Genomic DNA, 23,749 nt, shown 5'->3' with positions numbered 1-23,749 from the left:
ATTATTTAATAGCTTTGTATTGAGTCTAATTACTGTGACCTCTCCAATCTTGTTTTTAAAAATTTTTTTTAATAACTTCTTTAAAGAGCAGTTTTAAATTCACAACAAAATTGAGAGGAAGGTACAGAGATTTTCTCTTTACTCTGTGCCCGCACATGTACATTGCCTCCCTCATTATCAGCATCTTTTATCAGAGGGTACATTTGTTGAAGAACCTGATCTATCATAATCACACAAAGTCCATAGTTACTCTTGGTGTTGTGCACTTTATGAATTTGGGCAAATGTATAATGACATGCATATATCATTATAGAACTATACAGAGTATTTTCACCATCCTAAAAATCCTCTGTGCTCTATCTGCTTATCCCTCCTTTCCCTCACCATCCTACCCACTCAGCCCTTGGCACTACTGATTGTCTTACTGTATACATAGTTTTGTCCTTTCCAGAATGCTGTGTAGTTGTAATCATCCTGTATGTACTCTTTTAGGTTGGCTTCTTTCACTTAGCACTATACATTTAAGGTCTCTCTATGACTTTTGTTAGCTTTTATTTTTATTTTTTTCCTCTTTGCTTTGGGTTTAGTTTTTTCTTTTTCCAGATTATTAAGATGGAATTTTAGATTTTGATTGAAACTTTTTTCTTTTCTAATATAGGCACTGAAAGCTCTAAGTTTACTTTTAAGTACTACTTTAGCTGCATTCCTGTTTTTGACCTCTTCTATATTTATTATCACACAGTTCAAAGTGATTTCCAATTCCTCTCGTATTTCTTCTTTGACACAATGATTATTTAGAAGTGTGTTGTTTAATTTACAAATTTTATTTTTTCCTGATTATTATTTACTTATAATTTAATTTTTTGTTAAGATATAATTTACATAAAACGTTATATTAGTTTCTCTAATATTATTGTTATCAGAGACCATAACTCTTACAGTCATTTTAAATTCACTGCTGTTTCCTTTATGTCCCAGGTATTGTCTGTCTTGTGAATTTGTATTCTTCTGTTTGTGGTATAGTATTCTATATATATATATCAAGTAAGACAAGGTTGTAATAATGTTACGCAGGATCTTTTGTGTTTTTCCTGATTTTTTTGTCTAGTTATTTTATGAGTGGCAGAGAGATGTGTTAAAATGCCCAACTATGATTGTAGAATTGTTTCTTTAGTTCTACTGGTTTTTGTTTCATTTATTTTGAAGTTTTGTATTGGGTGCATACACATGTATTATTTTATGTCTTTATTTTGAAGTTCCCTTCTTATTATGAAATGTACCCTTTTATCTTTTTATAATACATTTTATTTTGAAATCTATGTTCATTAGATAATAATTAAGCTAATCCAGACTTCTGATGTTTTTTGCTTGTCACATTTTTTTCTACTAATTTACTATCTACCTTTTAGTGTCTTTATATTTAGTGTTTCTCTTATAGATAATATATAGTTGGGTCTTATTTTCTTAATCTGACAATCTCTTCAGTTTAATTTGATTATTTAATGTATTACTTTTAATGTAATTATGGACATGGATGAGTTGGGCATTACCATTTCATGTTTTCTATTTGTCTCTTTTATGTTTCTCATTTATTGCTTTTCTAAAAAGAATTTTTGAAGGCCTTTTAGAATCTCCTTTTTGTTTTACTGTTGAGTTTTTTAAAGCTGCTTTATTGAGGTATAATTGATACACAATATATACTACATAAAAGCATTATACTGCATAAAGCATATAAGCATTGACATACTTAGAGTACACTTGGTAATTTTTAACGTATGTATATTCCTGTGAAATTGTAACTATAGTGAAGATAATGAATATACCCATTTCCACCAAAATAGGCATTTACAGTTAATGTGACTATAGATATATTTAGGTTTAAGTTTATCATCTTTATGATGGCTATCTATTTGTCCATCTGTTTCCTGTTCCATTTTTTCTTGTTCTTCCTTCTTTTGGATTACTTGAATGTTTTTATGACTTCATTATATTTCTTTTGTTAGCTTATTAGTTAGGACTATTTTATTACTTTCATGGTAGTTTTAAGGTTTATAGTGTATGTCTTTAACTTTGTACCATCTACCTTCGAGTATCTACCACTTCACATGTAGTGGAAAACCTTAAAATAGTACACTTGCCCTGTTTCTTCTCTTGAGTTTTGTTATCTTATTGTCATACATGTTTTTTATACCATACAGTCTTTTAAAGAGGTTTAAATGATGATGATAATAATATCTTAAAGAATTACTCATGTAGTTATCATTTCTGATTTTCTTTATTTTTTCATGGCTATCTGTATTTCTATGTGCTATAATTTTCTTTCTGCCTGTATTTCTTATAGTAGGTCCAAGGTCCACAGGGCATAAATTCTTTCATGTTTCCATATCTGTAAAAGCCTTTATTTAACCTTTAAAATTTATTTTATTGAGTTATGTATTGTAACATTCATCCATTTCCAGTGTAAAATTCAATGATTTTTAAAATAACTATACTGAATGCTACAAACATTAGAATAAATCAGTTTTAGAACCTTTTCCTTCCCCCTATAATAGCCATCATGTGTTTTTGCAGTAAATCCTTGTTACTGCACCCCCCCACCTCCTTTTCCCCAGCCAACTAGTAATCTACTAGTAATCTGTCTCTACAGACTTGTCTTTTCTGGACATTTCATATAAATGGGATCATATAGTATGTGATCTCATGTGTCTGGTTTCTTTGACTAAGTATGATGGTTTTGAGGAACATCTATGATTTAGCACATGTCAGTAAATACTTCCTTTTTATTGCTGAATAGTGTTAATTATATGGTATACTACACATTAGGTACATCTGGTTGTTTCCAGTTTGGACTATTATGAATGATGGTGCTATGAATACTCATGTGCACATCTTTATGTGGACATATATTTTCATTTCTTTTGGGTAGATACCTAGAAGTAGAATTTCTAGGCTGTGTACTAGTTTTATGTTTAACTTTTTGAGATGCTTAGCCTGTGTTTTTTCTTTTTTTATTGAAGTATAGTTGATTTACAATGTTATATTAGTTTCAAGTTGTGCAACATAGTAATTTGATATTTTTATAACCTATACTCCATTAAAATTATTATAAAATATTGATTATATCCTCTGTGCTGTATATTATATCCTTGTATCTTATTTATTTTATACCTAGTAGTTTGTACCTCTTAATCCCCTTCCACTGTCTTGCCCCTCTCTTCACTGGTAACCTCTAGTATGCTGTCTATGAATCTGTTTCTATTTTGTTACATTTGTTTGTTTTGGTTTTTTGGATTCCACATGGAAGTGAAAACATACAGCATTTGTCTTTCTCTGTTTGACTTACTTCACTAATCATAATATTCTCCAGGTCTATCCATGTTGTTGCAGGTGGTAAAATTTCATTCTTTTTTATGACTGTATGTGTATGTATATATGTGTGTATATATGTATATATACACACAGGTATATATAATATATATATATACAATTTTATAGTTATTGTGTGTATATATGTGTATGTGTGTGTCTATACAGTACATCTTTATTTATTCATCTGTTGACGGACACTTAGGTTACTTCCATATCTTGGCTATTGTAAATAACGGTGCTTTGAACATTGAAGTGTATATATCTTTTTGAATTAGTATTTTCATTTTTTACAGATAAATACCAGGAATAGAATTGCTGAATTGTATGGTAGTTCTATTTTTAATTTTTTGAAGAACCTCCATAATGTTTTGCATAGTGGTTGTACCAGTTTACATTCCTACTAATCACTAGGGTTCCCAATTCTCCACATCCTTGCCAACATTTATTATTTGTTCTCTTTTTGATAATAGCCATTTTGACAGGTGTAAGGTGATATCTCATTGTGGCTTTGATTTCCATTTCCTTGATGATTAGTGATGTTGAACATCTTTTTCTGTGCCTGTTGGCCATCTTTATGTCTTCTTTGAAAAATATCTATTCAGGTCTTCTGTCCACTTTTAATTGTGTTGTTTATTTTTTATATTGAGCTGTGTGAGCTGTTTATATATTTTGGATATTAACCCCTTATCAGACACATCGTTGGCAAATACCTTCTCCTATTCAGTAGGTTGTCTTTTTTTTTGATGGTTTCCTTTGCTTTGCAAAAGCTTTTAAGTTTAATTAGGTCTTGTTTGTGTATTTTTGCTTCTGTTTCCCTTTCCTGAGGAGACATGCAAAAAAAAATTGCTAAGACTTATGTCAAAGAAAGTGTTGCCTATGGTTTTTTCTAGGAGTTTCTGGTTCTGGTCTCACATTTAGGTCTTTAATCTACTTTCAGTTCATTTTTGTATATGGTGTGAAAATGTTCAAATTTCCTTATTTACTATTACTTATTACTAAAAATAGGTAGCTATTTTTAGTCTGTTTTTGAAGATTTTTCTCTGGGCATAGAATTCAAGTTTTACACTTTTTTTTTCCCTTCAGTACTTTAAAGATGTTGGTCCCTGCCTTCTTCGTATTGTTTCAGTAGAGTTCTTTTGTTACCTTTGTTTCTTTGTTTTGTAATGTATCTTTTTCCTATGAGTGCTTTTAGTTTTTTCTTCTTCATCAGTGGCTTTGTGCAATTTGTTTACGGATGTTCTTTGGTAGAATATTCTTATTCTTGAATTGAACTGCTTATATCTGTGAGCTTCTAGTTTTCATCATAGCTGTAATGTTTTTGTCCATTATTTCTTAAAATATTTTTTCTGTCTCCCTTGTTCCTGTCTCTCTCTTTGTGGACCTCCAATTACACCTATGTTAAGTTGCTTATATTCCGCAGTTCACTGATGATTCATTAATTTTGCTTTAAACTATCTTTTCTATGTTTCATATTGGGTAGTTTCTGTTGCTTTGTCTTCTAGCTCACTCATCTTTTCTTCCTCAATGTCTAGTCTGTTTTAATCCCCTTTGTTATATTTTTCTCCTTCATATTTTAAATTTTATCTCTAGAAGTTCTATTTGGGTCTATTTTTAACATATGTAATATGATTATAGTAATTAATGTCCTTATCTGGTAATTCTAATATTTTAGTCAATTCTGGGTTGGTTTTTTAAATTCATTTTATTGTTTCCTTGTGGACTATTTTCCAACTTCTTTGTGTACCTGGCAACTTTTATTGCATGCCAGACATAAATTTTGACTTGTTGAGTGCTAGACATGATATTATCAATAAATATTCTTGAGGTTTTTTTATTTTATTTTTTTAAGACAGTTAATTTACCTGAAAACAATTTGATTCTTTTGAGTTTTGCTTTTAAGATTTGTTATGTGGATCTGGAGTAGTCTTCAGTGTAGGGCTAATTATTCCTCACTAATGAAGGAAAGTCCTTCTGTGTATTCGACGCAGTGACCTGTGAATCATGAGGTTTACCAGTCTGGCTTATGGGAACTGGCAATATTCCTGGCTCTCTGTCAGTGTGAAATACTGTTTCTTCTAGTCATTCTGGGTGTTTTTTTCATAAGCCTTGAGTAATTTCCTCACATACACTTATCAGTATTTATCTGAATTCTTGAAGGGTCCTGTGTATATTTCCTAAGTTCTCTTCGTGTGTAGTGGTCTCACCTCTGGTTCCCTTTCTTAGGTTTGTGGTCTCCCTGGAATCTCAGCTCTGTCTCTTCCACTTAATGAGTCAGCTGATCTCTACCAGAATTTTATCTTCATTACATTGCAGCCCAGAAGTGGAAAGTTATTATTGGGATCATTGTTCTCATGCTTAATAGTATGTTGTTTTTCTCTCGCTGCTTTTGCTCTATATCTTTGGTTTTTAGCAATTTAGCCATGATACGCCTCAATATGGGTTTTGTGTTTATTTTGATTGGTGTTATGTATCTGCAAATTTGTCTTTTTTCAGTCATCTTCTCTCTTCAGTTTGGATAATTTTTTATTGATCGTCAATCAGTCTTCACTTTCCTTCTCATGTCTATTTTGCTATTATGTATGGCCAATACATTTCGTATTTCAGAAAGTTTATATTTCAGTTGTAAGACTTAACGTTTGATTCTTTTTCGTTATCTATTTTTTCCATTGTGATTTTCATGAATTTAAACATGTTTTGTTTTACTTCACCAATGTTAGTTGATAATAGTTGCTTTAAAATCCTTTTGTATTAGTTTCAGTATCTGGTTCATCTCACTGTTAGGCCTGTTTATATTTTTTTCTCTTAAAAATATGTTCTGTTTTGGTTCTTGATTTGTTGGGCAATTTTGTTTGGGTTAACTTAATAATGTTAGTTTGTGGAGCCTCTGGATTCTATTATTATTCTTTTATGAGTAATATTTCCTTTGTTTTAGCAGATGATTTTCTGGGTTCAGTTTGAAATGCAGACAATTTCTAGACTGGCAGCATTGGTCTCCTTTGAAATCATTGTCTTTAGCTGGATCCTTTAATTGCTCTGTGCCTTTGTTAGGGATCGTTCAGAGATGTGGGAATATCTTCATTGGGTTGTGCCCTGGTAGGATCACCACATTCTTCAGTGTTACTGGTTTTCCACTTTCTCTTTTCTGAACTCTCAGACTGGAAAATTAAGGGGTTTCCTCATATAATCTTCCTCTGCTACCTCACTGTACTCAGACACATGCTAAAGGCCAGAGAGAGGGCAATTTGATTTCTGTATGTCTCCCTTTATCCAAATGATCATGAATTGCCACCAGAATATATCTGTTTCTATTTACTCACCAGTTCCTTTAGGTATATGCTTATGTATTATTATGTACATATTTTGTAGTTATTTTCTGAAGGGAAGCAAGGGGTTGTTCGGCAGGGTTTTTATCCATCATACTTGAAAGTGAAACCTTTGAGTACCAAGTATTTGGTTTAAATTCTAGAGTAATCACTAATACAATAGAAACATTATATAATTACTAAACTATTAGTAGGGGAAAATAGAATAATTTTTAAAGATCATTCTAAAAGCAATCAAGAAGGGAAGGGAGAGTCATAGAAGCAGTGGGAGAAATAACACAAAATATGATTGTAGACTTAAAACTCAGATATGTCAGTAATTACATGAAGTGTAAATGGCTTAAATGCTCTTTTTGAAAGACAAAGACTGTCAGACTGGGGAAAAACAAAATATGCTGATGTTTTGTTCAGAAGAGACACATCTCCATATAAGAATACAGAAAGATTCCAAGTGGTGGAGGAAAGACATGGAAAAGCTTAGTCACAAATATTCTTAGCAGTGTTATTCATAATAGCAAAAACATAGAAATAACTCAAATGTCCATAAGCTGATGAATGATTAAATAAAATGTGATATAGTCATATGGTGGAATATTACTCAGTCTCAAAAAGGAATGAAATTCTGACCCATATTGTCAGTTTATCTTATACATGTAACATTGGTGAACCCCAAATACTTTATGCTAAGTGAAACAAAGTCAGACACAAAAAGTCACATATTGTACTATTTTATTTATATAAAATGTCTGAAATAGTCAAATTCATAAAATAGTATAAAATTACATCATCAGGTAAATACTTACAGAAAGTTACTGTTGCTGAGGAGGATCACCTTATAATGATAACAGCTTCAATTTGTTGAAAGATGTAGCAATTTAAAGTTTAAAATTCCCTAATAGCTACATTTCACACTATATAAAACAAAAATTAACAGAACTGCCAAGTAAAAGTCATATTGATAATCATTGTGAGAGATATCATGTACCTCTCAGTAATTAATAGACCAAATGAGCAAAAAATAAATTAATCCTCTAGATTATTTGAACAACCATATTTTATGAATCTGATCTTGTGGGCATACTTACCTAAGGCAAACATAGCATGAATACTATTTTCAAGCATACATAACATTTACAAAACTTGATTGAATGTGCCTTAAATCACAACTAATTTCCAAAATTTAGTAATAGACAAAATGTAAGAAACAAGTAACAAAAAGATAAGTAGAGGATTTTATGTTTGTTATTAAGAACTATTGCTCTAATTCTAAGTAACCTATGGTGCTAATAAAACAAAAACCTATAGCTAACAATATGTGAACTGCAAATAAAGATACACAAAAATCAAGAAATTCAAAAGTTGCTTCTTTGAAAAAAATAATAAAATTGACCAACCTCTGGTACGATTGATCACGATAAAAAAGACACTGGTAAGCAATGTTAGGAATGCAAAATGTGATGTTTCAGATTCTGTGAACATTAAAGATTAAGAGGATAAAGGTGTAAGCTTAAGAGGTAAAAGTATAAAACTTCTAGGAAGAAAACCTATGGGAAAAATCTTCACGACTTGTATGTGAATGTTCATAACTTTTTTGGTAATAGCCCAAAACTGGAAACAATCTAAAATGGCCCCAAACATGTGAATCAAGAAATCGTGATATATCCATAAAATGGAATACTGCTTAATAATCAAAAAGAATAAACTATTATCAAACCAATTGTGTGGTGAATTTTAAAATAATTATGCCAAGGGAAAGAATCCAGGAAAAAAAACTACTTATGCTATATAAAATTTTAGATAATGCAGGCTAATTTATAGTGACAGAGCTCAGATCAGCAGTTGCCAGGAGATTGGGTAGAAGTCAGGAGGAACAGTGGGGGTGGATTAGAGAGGGCATGAGGAAGAGCATAATGGATATGTTACTTATTTTCATTGTGATGATAATTTCATAGGTAAATACATATTTCAAAACTTATCAAATTGTATACTTTATGTTCAGTGTATTGTATGTTCTTCAAAAGACTTTAAAAAACCTGTTTAGAACAATATGAGAAAGTTAATTGGAACCTAATTTTACTTGTGAACACAAATATAAAAATCTGTTTTATTAGCATTTAAAAGTGATAAAAGTTAGTATAAGCAGCAGATTTTTACAATTTTTTCTTTCTTTCCTTTGAAAAGTTTTTAATTTTTTCTGAAAATTTTGTTACAGCTCTATAGTGTCAACCCTCCTTGCTCTTATGGATGGATTAGACAATAGAGGTGAAATTGTTGTTATTGGTGCTACAAATAGACTTGATTCTATAGATCCCGCTCTCAGGAGACCTGGTCGTTTTGATAGAGAATTTCTTTTCAACCTCCCTGATCAAAAGGTAAGGGTTTCTGTTTTTGATATATTAAAATGTATTTGTGATTCCATTATGAAATGTGTGTTGTGTTTGTATGTATACACACATATGTGTGTGTGTGTATATATATATATATATATATATATATATACTTTGAAAGTGAAATTTTATGAATTTTCATTTAAAAAATTTTGTGCTTATCAGGGGTCTTAGTTAAACTTTAGGAAACTTGTTAACTATTGAAAAGTCTTTTTCTTAACAATGATCAGAAAGTTTATGACTTTTAGGAAGTAAGAGTAAAATCCTTGATTATGTTGGTATAGATGCTTACTTACTCTTTTCTTCAGTTCTCCAGATTGTAGTAATTACCTTGTGAGTAAGTTTATATGTCCCTCGTTAGCCAAACGAGCTTTATTCCCCAAAAAATAACATTTTTAGAATATTGGTGGCTTTATGAACAAGAGTGCAATATGCAAATTTTCAAAGAAATGACTAACATCATAATTAAAAGCAGCTAAAATGAAATGCTATTCATTATAGTGTAATTTTTAAAAGAATGTATAATTAAAACAGGGCAATGCATAGTCATTGACTATGTAAAATGGTATTTAATATACAAAGTTCTTTTTTCCTATTTTTCTTGGAATTATTTTGTTAGTCTTGATTTGACCAGTTTAATCGTTGACTGTCATCTTAACTGGGAATTAAAGTTTGAGAGGGAGAGACGTATGTAGAGAAGGTAATATATTTGACAGTGTTTTCCATGTGATTTAACACACCAAACCTAACTAGAACATTTATAATATATACCTATACAAATATAACCTAAAGAGAGCAGAGAGGATACTATATATGAATATATAACACACACACAAACACACACACACACTCTCACACACACACTTGCTGTTATATGGCTTTGATTTTGGATCTCTGTGAAATGCGTGGTTTATGTACATAGATGTGAGAGGCTTAGTGATCAGTACAGTAAAGAAGACCATAGGGAAATGAATGCAGTGGCTCTGCTGTACAGAGCAGTCTGTGTAGAGCAGTTAATACCTCAGTCTGACAGTCTGTACAGCCACTATATTTGTCTCAGCTTTGGATTGACAATCCAACCTACAGGCATTTACTTAGCTTTGTCAGGTTAGGAAACATAGTATATACAGCATCATCTTTTTACCCAAGTGAGCTTCTAGGACTGTACAATGTAGAGAATGCAGTATAAAAAGTCAAAGTAAGGTTTTATAAACCTTTGGTTTATTCAGTGAGTTCAGTTAATATGGAGATTACCTTGTTATATATTAAATGTGAAAGCATCAACTAACAAGATGACAATATGCATTATATTTCTTAATTGAAAACTTTTTCAACTTAAAACTTTTTTTTCAAGTTTTAAAATTACCTGTCCTTTAGCTCATTGTCAGTCATGATACTTTAATGCATATTAGAACCAAAAGATCTGTGAAATCTAAATATAAAGTTTGTTTAAAAGTTAAGATTGTTATAACACGTTAAAGCTTTTGTTTATATCTTTTCACATGTTAAAAATGATGTGGCGGAAAGTCAAATTTAGTTTTTAATTCTATTCCTAGATCAGTCACATAGTCATATGTGCCACTAGTGAAGTTCCTTGACCTCTCAGAATATTAAATGTCTTAGTTTGTGAAACAGACTGTTTAAAAATAAACAGTTGCTTTTCTGGGATATGTTTATTTCATAAATTTGTTCCAGCTAATACTTTTGAGGGGTTGATGATATTTTGTTTACTTGTACTTTTTTCTTAGGCAAGATTTTATTTATCTGTGTTTTTCTTCTTAGGCAAGAAAACACATTTTACAGATCCATACCAGGGACTGGAATCCAAAATTGTCAGATGCTTTTTTAGGTGAACTGGCTGAAAAATGTGTTGGTGAGTGCTACTATTTGAATTTCTTGATTGTTATTGTTTGTTCTGCTCAGCCTCCCTTTCCCCTTATCTTTGGAATGTGAAAGAGTATAGTTACATTTTTGTGCAATACATGGCTTTGCCTTCAAATGTAAAAATTATTTTAAACATTTCACTCGCACACTTGTAAATTAGAATTTTAGCTGCCATTAAGTGTTTTGATTCACAAAGCTCAGTATTAATACACCTTTCAATGATTGCTGGATTTCCATGTTATTACTGCAGTGTCTTCTTTTAGGAATTGTCCCCTTTCAGAAATTTTACTGAGAAAAGTAAGCTTAGGCTTGAGAGATAAAGGTCAGGGCAGGTCTATAGTCTTTTACTTTGCAGATTACATGATGGACTCATCCTCATGCCTGTGGCCTAAAAAAGAAGTTGAGTGAGAGGAATCTTCAAAGAAAATACTTTAATGGTACCTGTTAATATTTCCCAAAATCTAAAACTTTCCAACTTAATGTTAAGTTAATCACAGTAGAAGATTTCCCATGGAGTGAATGAACATTACTGTCCTAAAAGGATATGGTCAGAGGGTTATATCTACATACATGGTTATTCATAGGAGATGGAATTCAGAGGTTTTAGAATTCAAGATTTTGGCTCTGTTAGGACTAAAATTAAAATGAATATGGTATTAAGCAACTGAATGTACACACAGGTATTTTTCCTCCATTCTTTTTCTGTCTTTTGTCTATTTTACTCTCATTCTCTCAAAAAATATGAGTTAAAAATAAAAAATCTCTCTCCATGAACTTTTTAAACAATATGACGAAATCCCTCAAATAAGTCCATTAACAGTGAACAGTCTACTTGGGAAAACTTTAAAGTTACCAAAACCAAAAAGAATGACTTAGTTAAAAAAATCACTGTGGTCCACCATCAAATAATTAAAACTTAAATAGAACATTAGTCCATTCAGTTAGCTACATCCGAATTATCCTCTTCATCCACAGGGACCTCCATCTCCGAAGCAGCATCCCTCAGCTTTTGAACCACAAAGACCTCGACATCTTCTGGTGAGGAGAAAACGTAAATCTCTCCAGCACTACTCCAGTTTAAGCTTTGCCTGGTATAAGAAAGCATGCGCCAAAACCATTTCATGTAAATTTGGCTTGACCTTTGCAAAGCCTTGTGCTGCTTTATGGGAGAGGGTGGTATTTGGTACACAATCCAGTCTTTTCCCTTTTTGAAATTTGTCCCCTTTTATTTCCTGCTACTTTTATGATATTATTGTATTAGGATATAGATCAGAATGGGAAATCTTTGTAGATTTTTCTGTGAATTTGTCACAGAATGATCCTTAACTGAAATAAGCAGAAGTCTTCAAATAATTTTGTACATTCCCTAAAAGTAATTTTAAAATTAATTTCTGTTACCCTATCGTCTGAAATATTACACACTCTAATTCTTCATCCTAAATATTAGACTCTTAGATTCCTTTTTCATTTTCAGAGGCCACTACTTCTCATTTTTCCAAGTGATTTATTTTAGCTTCAGTTTCTTAGGTTAAAAAAATTTTGAGACATACTTTCTTATAGGACTGAGAAACTTCTCTTGCCTTTTTTTGAGGGTGGCATTGGTGGTTTAGAATCTGCTTATATATACTTCATTTTCTTCCTGGAGAGTGACAAAAATCCATTCTAATTAACTGACTTCTGTTTTTGATCGTGACATTGTTCCTTCCAAGAAACCAGTTCACATTAAAAACAAAACAAAACACGTGCAGGTGTTCAAACAGGATGAAATAGCAATAAATTTTAAATTCTTTATAAACTTAGCACTTATTTATCCCCAAAATGGTTTACCATGTATGGGTTCGGTTGAGTGAAATTTATGCCTAACAAATGACTATGCAGTCTTGATGGACAGCTGCAAAGTTAGCTTACCTCTTGTTAGAGGTTATGGATTTGGTAACTTTTACCTTTAAATGAATTCCCAAGTACTTGGAGGTGTTTGCATGCATTATAGTTGTGATTTTTTGTAGTCTTCACATAATTTTGGTATCCAGAACATCTGTACAAATAGTATGAGCTTAAGGTTAAAGAAGAGCTTAAACCTAATTATATTTGTCTATTCGTTTTCACTGAGGGTCAAATTTATCAGTGAGATAAATACACTTTCATTATCAGTTGTTTGATATTTTACTTAAAAAGTAACTTCATAGGGGTGAGTATAGCTCAGTGGTAGAGCACATGCTTAGCATACACAAGGTCCTGTATTCAATCCCAAGTACCTCCATTAAAAAAAAAAATTCATAAAATTTTGCCTTTTTCTAGTTTGTAACCTCTTTGAATAGCTTGTATTTTTAGTCTTTCATATTTCATCTTAATAGCAGTATTTAAGAATACTTTTTCTTTGATACTGAGATAAACGTATTCATCACAGTATTAGAATTGTAATGGATAGAATTAGTATGGTTATGGAAGGGATATTGATATCTATAGCAACTTTTAACTCTCAAAAGGCTGTAGTATATTTTCAGTGTTTCTAGAATGGTCATATCATCTATTTTTCTAAACCAAGACCCTTTTGAGAGTGAAAAAAATACATTGTTGATTATGACAAGGCAGGTGGCCTATACCTGGACATGTTGTCACCCTTAACAACCTATTTAGCCATGGTTATGATGAACCTTTAATTCTGTTTTAGAGTCTAGTAAAGAAATTATTATTTCTTTTATAAAGGTATTATTATAAAGGTATTAATTTAGTAGTTCTCAGTTTTTTTGTATATCAGAATCAGTTGTAAAGCTTTCTCAAAATACACATTTATGATATTCATTCACCAGAAATTCTGATTCACCAAGTTTGTTGGGAATCTATTTTTGATTCATTTTCATTATTTTTCCAGATGAGTAATCAAGGTTGACAACTGCAGATATAAACTAGTAATTCTCATTCACAAGCAAATGTAAAGAAAATAAATCCTATTGTTTATAATTGATTGGTTATGATAATCCGTGTAAAAATTTACTTCTTTAAATGGACTCTATTATTGTTGATAAACTTCTAAATTCTCTTTAATAAATTAAGAAAAATGCACAATACATTGCTGTTATGTATGTTGTTAACATATTATGTCAAAAATAAATGTTATGGGCAACATTTACTACATAAAATACCTTTTAGTGGCTTTTTTCTGTTCTACATTATTTTTGAATTTTTTTTCTTTTTTAACTTAGGCTTTTGCAGGTTTATTCATGGAGAAATAGAAAATAATGTGAGAGACTAATAGTAAACTTGATTATTTTGAAGAATTATTTGGGAGATTGACTGCTGTCTTGAGACAGTGTTAATGCTTGATTTGCTTATAGTTTTTTGAATTAAATTCTAACAGCTCATATTAAATTTCCCCCTACTTCTATATACATGTTTCTTTAAGAATACAGTACTTCATAATTATCATTGAAATTTTTAATAACAGTAAGTTGGCTTAATGGTAAAAGAATTTAGCTTTCTTAGAAACAAATGAAAAGCCCAGTATATTCATCCACTTCTTTTTGGTAGTGCATGGTAACCTAATGGTTTTACCTTCCCAAACTGTCTTGGAGTTACTCTTCTCTTTTCATTCATTCTTTCACTCAAGAAATATTTACTGAATGCCAGGCCAGGCCTTGTTCTTGATTTTTGAGATACATTTAGTGAGCAAAACAGATAAATATCCCTATTCTCACAGAGCTCACATTCTGGTTGAGGGAGGCAGACGATAAACACACTAGGTAAATGAAAAGATGGTAAGTGCAGTGGAAAGAGGAGAGCAGGGTGAAGAGAAGTTTTCTGTTACATGTAGGGCTTGGTTAACACGATCATTTGCCGTACTAATAATAGGGATGAAGTTCATTATAGATGTGTGATTTGGCATGATTTATATGGTTTTTTCCCTCAATGTTCTTTTTCTTCCAGTTAGTTTGGGGCACTTTCTTCTCTGCTCTTAGTCTTCCTGTCTAATCACCATTTTTATTTCAGTATATAAGTGTTCTACAAGGTCATTGTGAGGTATAAAAAAATAATAAACCTGATACCACTCTTTAAAGAGCTTAGGGGCACACAGTCTGTAACTTGTTCAGGTGGTTCCCCCTGCTGGCATAACTGATAAAGGTGGCCAGATGCAGGTTTAATTAGTGATACAAAAAAAACATGATGAGTTTGAGTTTTTCTTCCTTTTTGTGGTAAAGACCTAACAGTTCAAATGTCTTTGTACGTGTTTGTTGCTCAAATGAATGAAATGACTTAAGAGCACTGTGGACTTGATTTGTTAACTACATGATCAGTTAAATATGGGTAATGGTTGATACCCCATATCTCTTAAGCCTTTGGGCTAGATTATCAGTCATCTTAAGCTAAAATATATATATATATATATATATATATAAAGGGAATTAATGTGGAGAGTTAGTGCATGCTCATTCCCTTTAATATCTTTGGAACTATCAGAGATGATCACAACTTGATAGTTTTTGGAGTAATTAGTTATTAACTTGCTAATGGGTTGCACTCAGTTGGTAGTAGAAAAGCTCTGATTCTGAAGCTTGAGCTTATGTATACTACTTTGTACTACTCAATTATATGTGTTTGGAAATTAGTAATATTAGAAAAATTTATAGGAAACTATAATGTCACAAGGACTAAACTAGTGATTGGGAATATTGATGAAGGATTGATATGAAACTATTACTCTTTTGAAATCTTTCCTGAAGAAAGTTATACATTATAATCAGTGGTTTTAGCACAAAATACATGACTTGTTTTCTTTTAATATCATTAGTTCATGTGTTCGTTAATTAAAGCATTCAAAACATTTTTAGTCTTTATGAGTAAACAGTTTCATTAAGTTGTTTTAAATGGTCAGTTTTCATTTTGCTGATAGATTTGCATATAATGATTGATTTAGTGTTAATTGTTTTCTTAAAGATGTGCATCTTTGTAAGACATAGTTGGTACTTGAAAAAATGAACTTACCATGTTGTCCTTTTCCTTTTGTGCATTAGGCTATTGCGGAGCTGACATCAAGGCCCTGTGCACTGAAGCTGCCCTTATTGCCCTGCGGAGGCGTTACCCCCAGATCTATGCTAGCAGTCATAAACTGCAGCTGGATGTTTCCTCAATAGTGCTCAATGCCCAGGATTTTTACCACGCAATGCAGAATATTGTGCCTGCTTCCCAGCGTGCTGTCATGTCTTCGGGACATGCACTATCCCCCATCATAAGGCCACTGCTGGAAAGAAGCTTCAACAGTATCCTGGCAGTCTTGCAGAAAGTGTTTCCTCATGCTGAAATTAGCCAGAGTGACAAGAAAGAAGGTAGTATAAATTACTTTTTCATACTTTTAAAATGAAACAAATACATGCATAAATAAATAAATTCTGAGTTTCCTTATAAAGTTATTTACGTGTTACTCTTTTATATTTGCCATGAATATAGAAAATGAATCTGTTTCATTCACCACTGTATATTATAGGCCTAGCATATTGCCTGGCATACAGTAGTTGGCTAGTCAGTGTCTCTGAAAACAGTGAATGGATATTTGTTCTGTTTGCTCACTCTTGGGCCATTCTGACTTTCTTGATGTAGGAGTGTTACTGTCTTTAGAAAAGTTGGCTATAATAATAATGGCTTACATTTATTTAATTATTATAAAGCCCTTACATAAATTGTCATTTATTAATCTGCATAACAGTCCTGTGGAATGGGTACTCTTATTCTATAAAAGAGGAAGGTATTCACTCACATAGGGTCACTTAGTAAGTTCTAGGGCTTGCTCAAACCCAGGGTGCCTGATTCCAGAGCTCACGCTCTTAACTATGTTGCTATAATGCTCCTCTGGATTCATCTCATCAAATTGTTGTTATTGGCAGGGCACTCTGCTGTGTGCTGGAGTGTAAATTATTAGTAAGGGAGTTAATTAGAACCTAATTACAGAAGGTCTTGAATTCTGGACTCAAGGTTGTAGTTTGGATCTGAGATAAAAACAGAAACCTACTTGTAAAAATGTTGCTCATTTATAGGAAACTTTAGGTTCATATGCTAATCAGAATGAAGCCCATGTACTTTGAAGAGACAGTAATTTTAAAAAATTACCTTAATTTTCCCAGTTTCTAGTACCTTGTTTTTCATGTAGTCTGCACCAAATAGAAAATTGTTTAGTGAATTATGGTAACATTAAAACTATTATATGTAGTAAAAATCATCAATATTCAGTGAATTTTGCTGGCATAAGTATATTTTTCAGAAACTTTATTTTTTGGGGATAGATTCTCATGAAATATCACATGGATTACTTGATTTCTTAAATTTGTCAAGTAGGGAGGAGAACAAATATGTGTGGTCTAGCTACGTTGCCATGAATAGCATGTTTCTTATCTGATTTTCATAACTGAGGATATGTATCTTTCCCCCCCAATTTTTTATTTTTTGAAAAACTGTGTTACCTTTAGAAAATCATGACAATCTGACCTTCCCTTTATTTCATTTGAGAATTTTTGGTGGCATAATTATCTGTGTTTTCTTACCTTTTTTTTTTTTTTATAAGTATAAAGTATTCTTTAGTTTCATTTTTTTCCTTTGTATACTGTGGAGAAGAGAAACCAAAGTTTCTTTGATGATAAATAACTGTTTTTAGTTAAAAATATGTCTATATTTAGAAATATTATTCTGGTTTGTTTTGTCTTAATTTTTTTTTTTGGATAAATATCCTTTCCTTGTATATGAAATTATCACTCAAAAGGTACTCAATTATTTTTCAGGTTAACTTTTACAATATTAGTTGTATTAAATATTTAGTTCTTAAAAGCCACTGAAATATGTGTCTGCCAGCACAATTCAATATCTTATTTTAGAAAGTATGCCTCTTTTTCTTTGGTTTTTGAGGGCAAGGATATGGTTTCTGTTCATCTTAATGCCCTCACATTTCTCCTACAGATGTAGCATTGCTTTTTATTGAATGCATGGACACTTTTGTTAGGTATGTGTGAAGTACAGCTATTAATACTTCAGGTTGTAGTCCAGGTAAATTTTTAAGTATGGTGCACTTGCACTCAGTAAGAATTTTAGTTCTAGTTAGTCCATTGAGCAATAACTTAAGACCCATCTAGAGACTTAATCTTACTTGAATGAGTGCATTTTTTAAGATTGGCTTTGTTTTTAATTGAATTCTTGAGTCCCTTCTTAACTAGACTAGGTATTCCTTGAAATGTATGTATAGAACATGTGAAAAAATAAGTATCAATTTGTTCCTTGTTGCTTTTGTAAGAATTGGGCCATAATTCAATTGCTCTATTGATTAAACCAAATATCTTATATTAGATGTATTGGTTCTGGTCAGAATTACCTTAGAGATAACTAGTAAGTAGATGGATATTTTACGAGAGTGCCATTTCTTTTCCAGACTTCTTGTAGTTAGTCAGTCTCCCAAATTGCATCTCGTAACACTTAAGTAATCTGTAAAGGTGAAAGAATTACATTAGTTCCATTTATAAATTATTCAAAATACTGTAATTTGTCAGTTTGCCTGGTCAATCTGTATTATTTTTTAGATAACTTGGTTATTGTCACTTGGTTTTTAAACCAATTTTCCTTAGCTTTGGTAGGGCACTAATATTAAGTGACTTCTTAAGCCTCGTAATCTTTATGATTTTTTTTTTTGAACAGATATAGAAACTCTAATTTTAGATGATAGTGAAGATGAGAATGCTTTATCAATTTTTGAGACAAGTTGTCACTCAGGATCACCAAAGAAACAGTCATCAGCTGCTGCTGTACATAAACCTTATCTTCATTTTACAATGTAAGCAATTTATATCAAATTTCTTTTAATTTAGAGTGGTTTTTTACTACTTTATGGTTAGAATTATAGTATATTTTAAATTATGATTTTAACCTTGAGGGCTTTGTTTTTCTGTTCACTGGACAATTCTGGAAAGCTTTTACTTTGTATATGTTTTTGTGTGGTAATAAATGGAGTTATTTGTCAACTAAAGATATTTTTTCCCAAAACTGATTGTGGAATTTTTTTTTTTAAATCAGGATAGAAGGAAAGAGTACCTTTTAGAAAGTCAACCCATGTCCCCAATTTTATTGCTTTTTCTTTGAACTAAAATGTACAGAAATTAAATGTTTATCATGATCTAGAGTATTTTAATTTTTAATAAGTTTCACATGATAATTTAGGGACTCTAAGGGTACAAAGATATTTTGAATTAAAAATTGCTCAGTAATTAAACAAATAACTTTATGATTCTCCAAAGCCTCCTTAGTTTACACTTTCCTAATTTAGATTTTATGGTTCTTTCTATTTACACTTACCTTTATGTTAAAACATCTTTTGCTGTGCACTTAAGTGGGTAAACAATTTTAGTGCTAATGTAATTTTAAATTAAGAAACCAAATAGTTTTCAAATACTATCAGCATCATCACTTGCATTTACATAATTAGCATGATAGTTAAAGAACCATAAAGCTCCAGTCAGGTAGGTCTAATAGCACTTTTTTTTAGAAGATACTGGATTGCGTGTACTTTTAAGTAATTTTTCTTTTGACATATTTTGAACAAATTTAAGTTCTCAACTTTAATTGAAGTTTCCCCCATGTAGATTTTGGTGAAATGTTAATTTAGTTATTTGCGTTGATAACCCTTTCTTGTTTTTCAGTTTTTCAAATGAGACTAAATTACTTTACTCTTTTTTCCTTGGTTTGTTCTGTTGTGGGCTCTTCTGTTAGAAACTTTTTCTTCTATTCCAGATCCTTTCTTTTATTCCCTCCAGGAAGTTTTCTTAGAATATTTCAGGAATTTCACAGATCTGTTTTGTTGATGGCTAAGGGAGAACCAATCATTTTTTTCCTGACTCTCACCTGGCTCGCCTGTGTGCTGTGTATGTTACTTGTTTTGACAATTTTAGTTATTTGAATTTGAAATATATATAGCAGGAGCTAAGAAACTATCAAAAGACAGATTTTTTTCAATTTTATGTTAACATTCTGTCACTGATTTAATGTATGTCAGTACTATGGCTCACTTTTTGGTTTAGCCTTTCTGAAGGAATTGGTTTAATTTTAACTTCTTTTTCATAAGCTTTTCTGGTTCGTTGATTTGACTTTAATAGTGAGAGAGCTATATCCTAGAATGAACTTTTTTTGTTATAGATGTTTTGATAAATTCCATGACTGTATTTCTTTGTTTATCCATCCATTCTGCTAATTTTTATGTGTTTACCCTATGCTAGGCACTGTGTTAGGTGCTGAAAGCATGAATAAGATATAACATAGTTCTTACTCTGGAGAAGTTCTTGTTATTGAGGGCTGACAAACATTAAGTTGTAGCTGGAGTGTTATGAAAGCAGAACTCAGAAGCTTTCATAGGGAAGCCCAGGAATGCTTCACAAAAGAAATGGTGACATGTGTTGTCATTTTGAGTATAAAGGTATAGGAGTTAGCATTTGTTTCTCATTACAAACTAGGCATGTGGTAGGTATATAAAGCTGCGACTTTATACATAGTAATACAGTTAGGCCTCTCAACAATCATTCGTAGTATCATCATTTTATAGATGAGGAAACCGAAGTACAAAGAAGTTAAGTAAATGGACCATGATTGTGCTCCTGGCAGGGCGAAGAGCCAGGTTTGGTACTCTTTGTTTCCTGGGATCGTATTCTTTCTATTGTACTGTATGGTTTCCAGATTGATTTCTGAGCTTAATAGGTAGATAGGAAATTATATTGTTTTTTAAAATAGGTTGGGCAATATGATTTTTCATACTTTCCAAGAAGCATTTACTTTAGAATGTAAACATTTTTTAAACTTTCTTTATTGAGTTATAGTCATTTTACAATGTTGTGCCAATTTCCAGTGTACAGCACAGTCTTTCAGTTATTAGAATGTAGACGTTTAATAAGGGCTACACGTGTTTTTTGTTGTACATTTGGTTTGGTTTGGCTGGGTTTTTTGTTTTTGTTTCTGTTTTTTAACAACGTGTGCTTTTTCACATACTCGACAAGTAGAAGCATGACTTTATTGCTGGTGTCAGTAACACTAGCTTGTGCATTGATGGTGGGCTTCTGTTTTGGGGAATAGTTTCCTAAAACAATGTTGAAACCTTTTCTTTAGATTTAAGATGAAGTGGAAGTCTATATATTTAAGGTCTATCAGTCTGATAGAGAATCCTTATGATGGAAAATAAGTTTTCTTTCTTACTGTGTATTACCATAAGGGGACTAGCAACAGAGCTTTCTGAGGTTTTCCAAATGAAAATCGCTTTGTTTTTTCTGATTAGAAAGATGATATACTCTGTAGAAAATTCAAGTAATAAAGAAGAGCATAAAAAAGAAAGTAAATATTAAAGCCCAAGCACCTGAAGGCAATATTTGTTAGTATTTTGGGGACCACACGTCCGTATTCTCTATTGATATAGACAGACCCACGTATTATTTTATATAAAACTTTCCTTCTATAAGGTGGTTGTTGTAACTTGCTTCCCATCCCATGTTGGGAATATTATTTCATGTTAGTATATGTTTAATGTCATTCTTTTAAAATAGTATTTTTTTGGATGTTTCATAATTTATATAACCATATTGATAAAAATTGAAGCTTCCAATTTTCCTCTTTTATAAACAGTGCTGTGACAGACATCTTTCTAAGTACATATCTTTACACCTTTTTCTGATTGAGAGCTTAGGTAACATTTTAAAAACTGCTGTGTCAAAGCACATACACATTTAAAAACCTGATAGAGGTGGTTAAATTGCCTTCCAGAAAGATTGTACCAGTTACATTGCATCACTAATAAATGAGAGGGTTATTTTTTCTATACTCTTGTCAATTCTGAGCACTGTTTGTCTTTTTAAATCTTTACCAACTAGATAGATGAAAATAATATCTTCTTATTTGTTTGAATCATTTGTTCTTTCATATATTCATTCATTCATACAGACATATTGTCAGAGTGCCCATCATGTGCCAGATGTTGTCCTAGGTACTAGGAATATGTTAGTGACCAAAATGGACTAAAATCCCTTCTTTTACTCAGCTTACATTTTAGATGAAGACAGAGAATAAAACAATCAGCATGCTAGATGAAATGTTAGAAGATAAGTACTATAGAAAAAAATGTAGAGAATGCTAAGAAGTAAGGAAGTCTCTGGGAATGGGATGAATTGCAGGATGTCCTTGGATATACATTTTCATATATATTTGGCATATTTGCCAATTTTATTTCAGAAATTGTACTTTTTCCCATTCCCACTAATCATTAGAATACCAGTTTTCCCATCTACTCACTAATAATGACATAATTTTTAGTTTATCAATTTAACAGATATAAGATGTTTCTCAATATTCTCATTATTTTTTCATCTTTATAAATAACTACCGAGTCTTTCTCAAGCCTAGCTCACTCTTGAGCTTTAAACTCTATCTAGGTGCCTATCTCCCTTTGCTGTATCGCAGATCTTTCAATATATGCTGGCTTGTGTCTCTCCTTCTCTTCCCGTGAGTCCTGTGAGCTCCCATCCATTCAATTGTCCCAACTAGAAATGGACATCATTCTCAACTCCTTCCTCTTTCTTCTTCTGTTTCTAGTCATTGACCAAGTCCTATTGATTTTCCTTACTAAATAAGTATAATCTAAAGCTATCCCTTCTCACCTCCTCTGACATTGTTCTTGTGTACCCTATCATTAACATCTCATACCTGATTATTATAACAAACCCCTAAACTGGTCATCTTTCCTACTGTTTTGTCCTCTTTCAAAACCCTTTCCTATACTGACATGTGGAGCTAGAGTTACCCTCCGAAAACATGTATATGCTTATGTCACTTCCCTTACATAAGCATCTTAGAGCTTCCTTATTGTCTCCAGTGTACATTCCAGTGTTTAACATGGCTCACAATACCCTTTATAGCCCTACACAATCTGATTCTCCTTCCCTCTTCCCCTCCCCTACCCCATCATCTTTACCCCTCATTGCTCTAAAACCATAGAAGAAGCTGGCTGTAATGAACTACATCCACTACCCAAAAGGGACAAGGGCTTTTTTTTAGCCTCTGGTCCTTTGCATGTGCTGTTTTTATTTCTTGGAATTCATCTTTTCTGCCTCCAGTCTGTTGGGTTTGTCCTTTCACATCACTTTTCCAGGAAAGCCATCTATGAGTCTCTTAATAGCACCTTGTAGTTAAAGAGTGATACTTATTAATCATACTGAATTATAGTAATTTGTGTATTTCTCTTTTTCCAATAAATGCATTGGGTTGTGTGCTCTATAATAACAGTGGTATTGTTGGATATCCTGGACTATTTAGCATAAGAAGCATCATTCTACAATTGTGATATAAATGAACATATTTTACAAAATGTTGCCTATTTCTGTTTTCTTTTTTAATTGTCTGTGTCCTTTGCACAGGAAGGTATTTTTTTGTTAAAACATTGTGAACACAAGCTCCTTAAGCATTAAAAACCAATCCTGTTAATGGCAGATTCTTTGTCTCATTTGGGTGTTTGCCAGTTGGCTCAGATTGTAATTTTTGAGTAACAAAAAGTTTTTAGATTTTTATGAATTAAAAATACATTAACCTTTGTTTTTCTGAAGTTATTTGTGTTGGAATTCATTTTGTTCTGTGAAATGGGCTTTGCACTTATATGACACCCAGTTGTGCAGTCTTATACCTAACCTCTATAGGACTTGGTTTCTTTATTTAGCAAGAGGAAACCTATGTATTTCATATGATTGTTAAGAAAATTAATCAAGGAATCCATATGAAGTGCTTAGTTACTAC

At 31.8% G+C, this 23,749-nt stretch overlaps 1 protein-coding gene across 3 annotated transcripts in view; it reads left to right on the top strand.

Moving 5' to 3' along the window:
- Positions 1-23,749, top strand: part of ATAD2B (ATPase family AAA domain containing 2B) — a 150,298-nt gene that overhangs the window by 61,337 nt on the left and 65,212 nt on the right. For all 3 annotated transcript variants that reach the window (XM_045511897.2, XM_074341722.1, XM_010948586.3), the window contains 4 exons: positions 8,905-9,064; positions 10,862-10,952; positions 15,973-16,284; positions 18,632-18,767. In XM_045511897.2, coding sequence (XP_045367853.1) covers positions 8,905-9,064; positions 10,862-10,952; positions 15,973-16,284; positions 18,632-18,767 — 699 coding nt within the window. The remainder of the gene's footprint in view (positions 1-8,904; positions 9,065-10,861; positions 10,953-15,972; positions 16,285-18,631; positions 18,768-23,749) is intronic.

Source organism: Camelus bactrianus, chromosome 15 (genome assembly GCF_048773025.1).
Source record: "Camelus bactrianus isolate YW-2024 breed Bactrian camel chromosome 15, ASM4877302v1, whole genome shotgun sequence".
Classification (NCBI taxonomy): domain Eukaryota; kingdom Metazoa; phylum Chordata; class Mammalia; order Artiodactyla; family Camelidae; genus Camelus; species Camelus bactrianus.
Note: the sequence above shows the minus strand (reverse complement) of the source record. Positions and strands in the feature narration are given on the sequence as shown.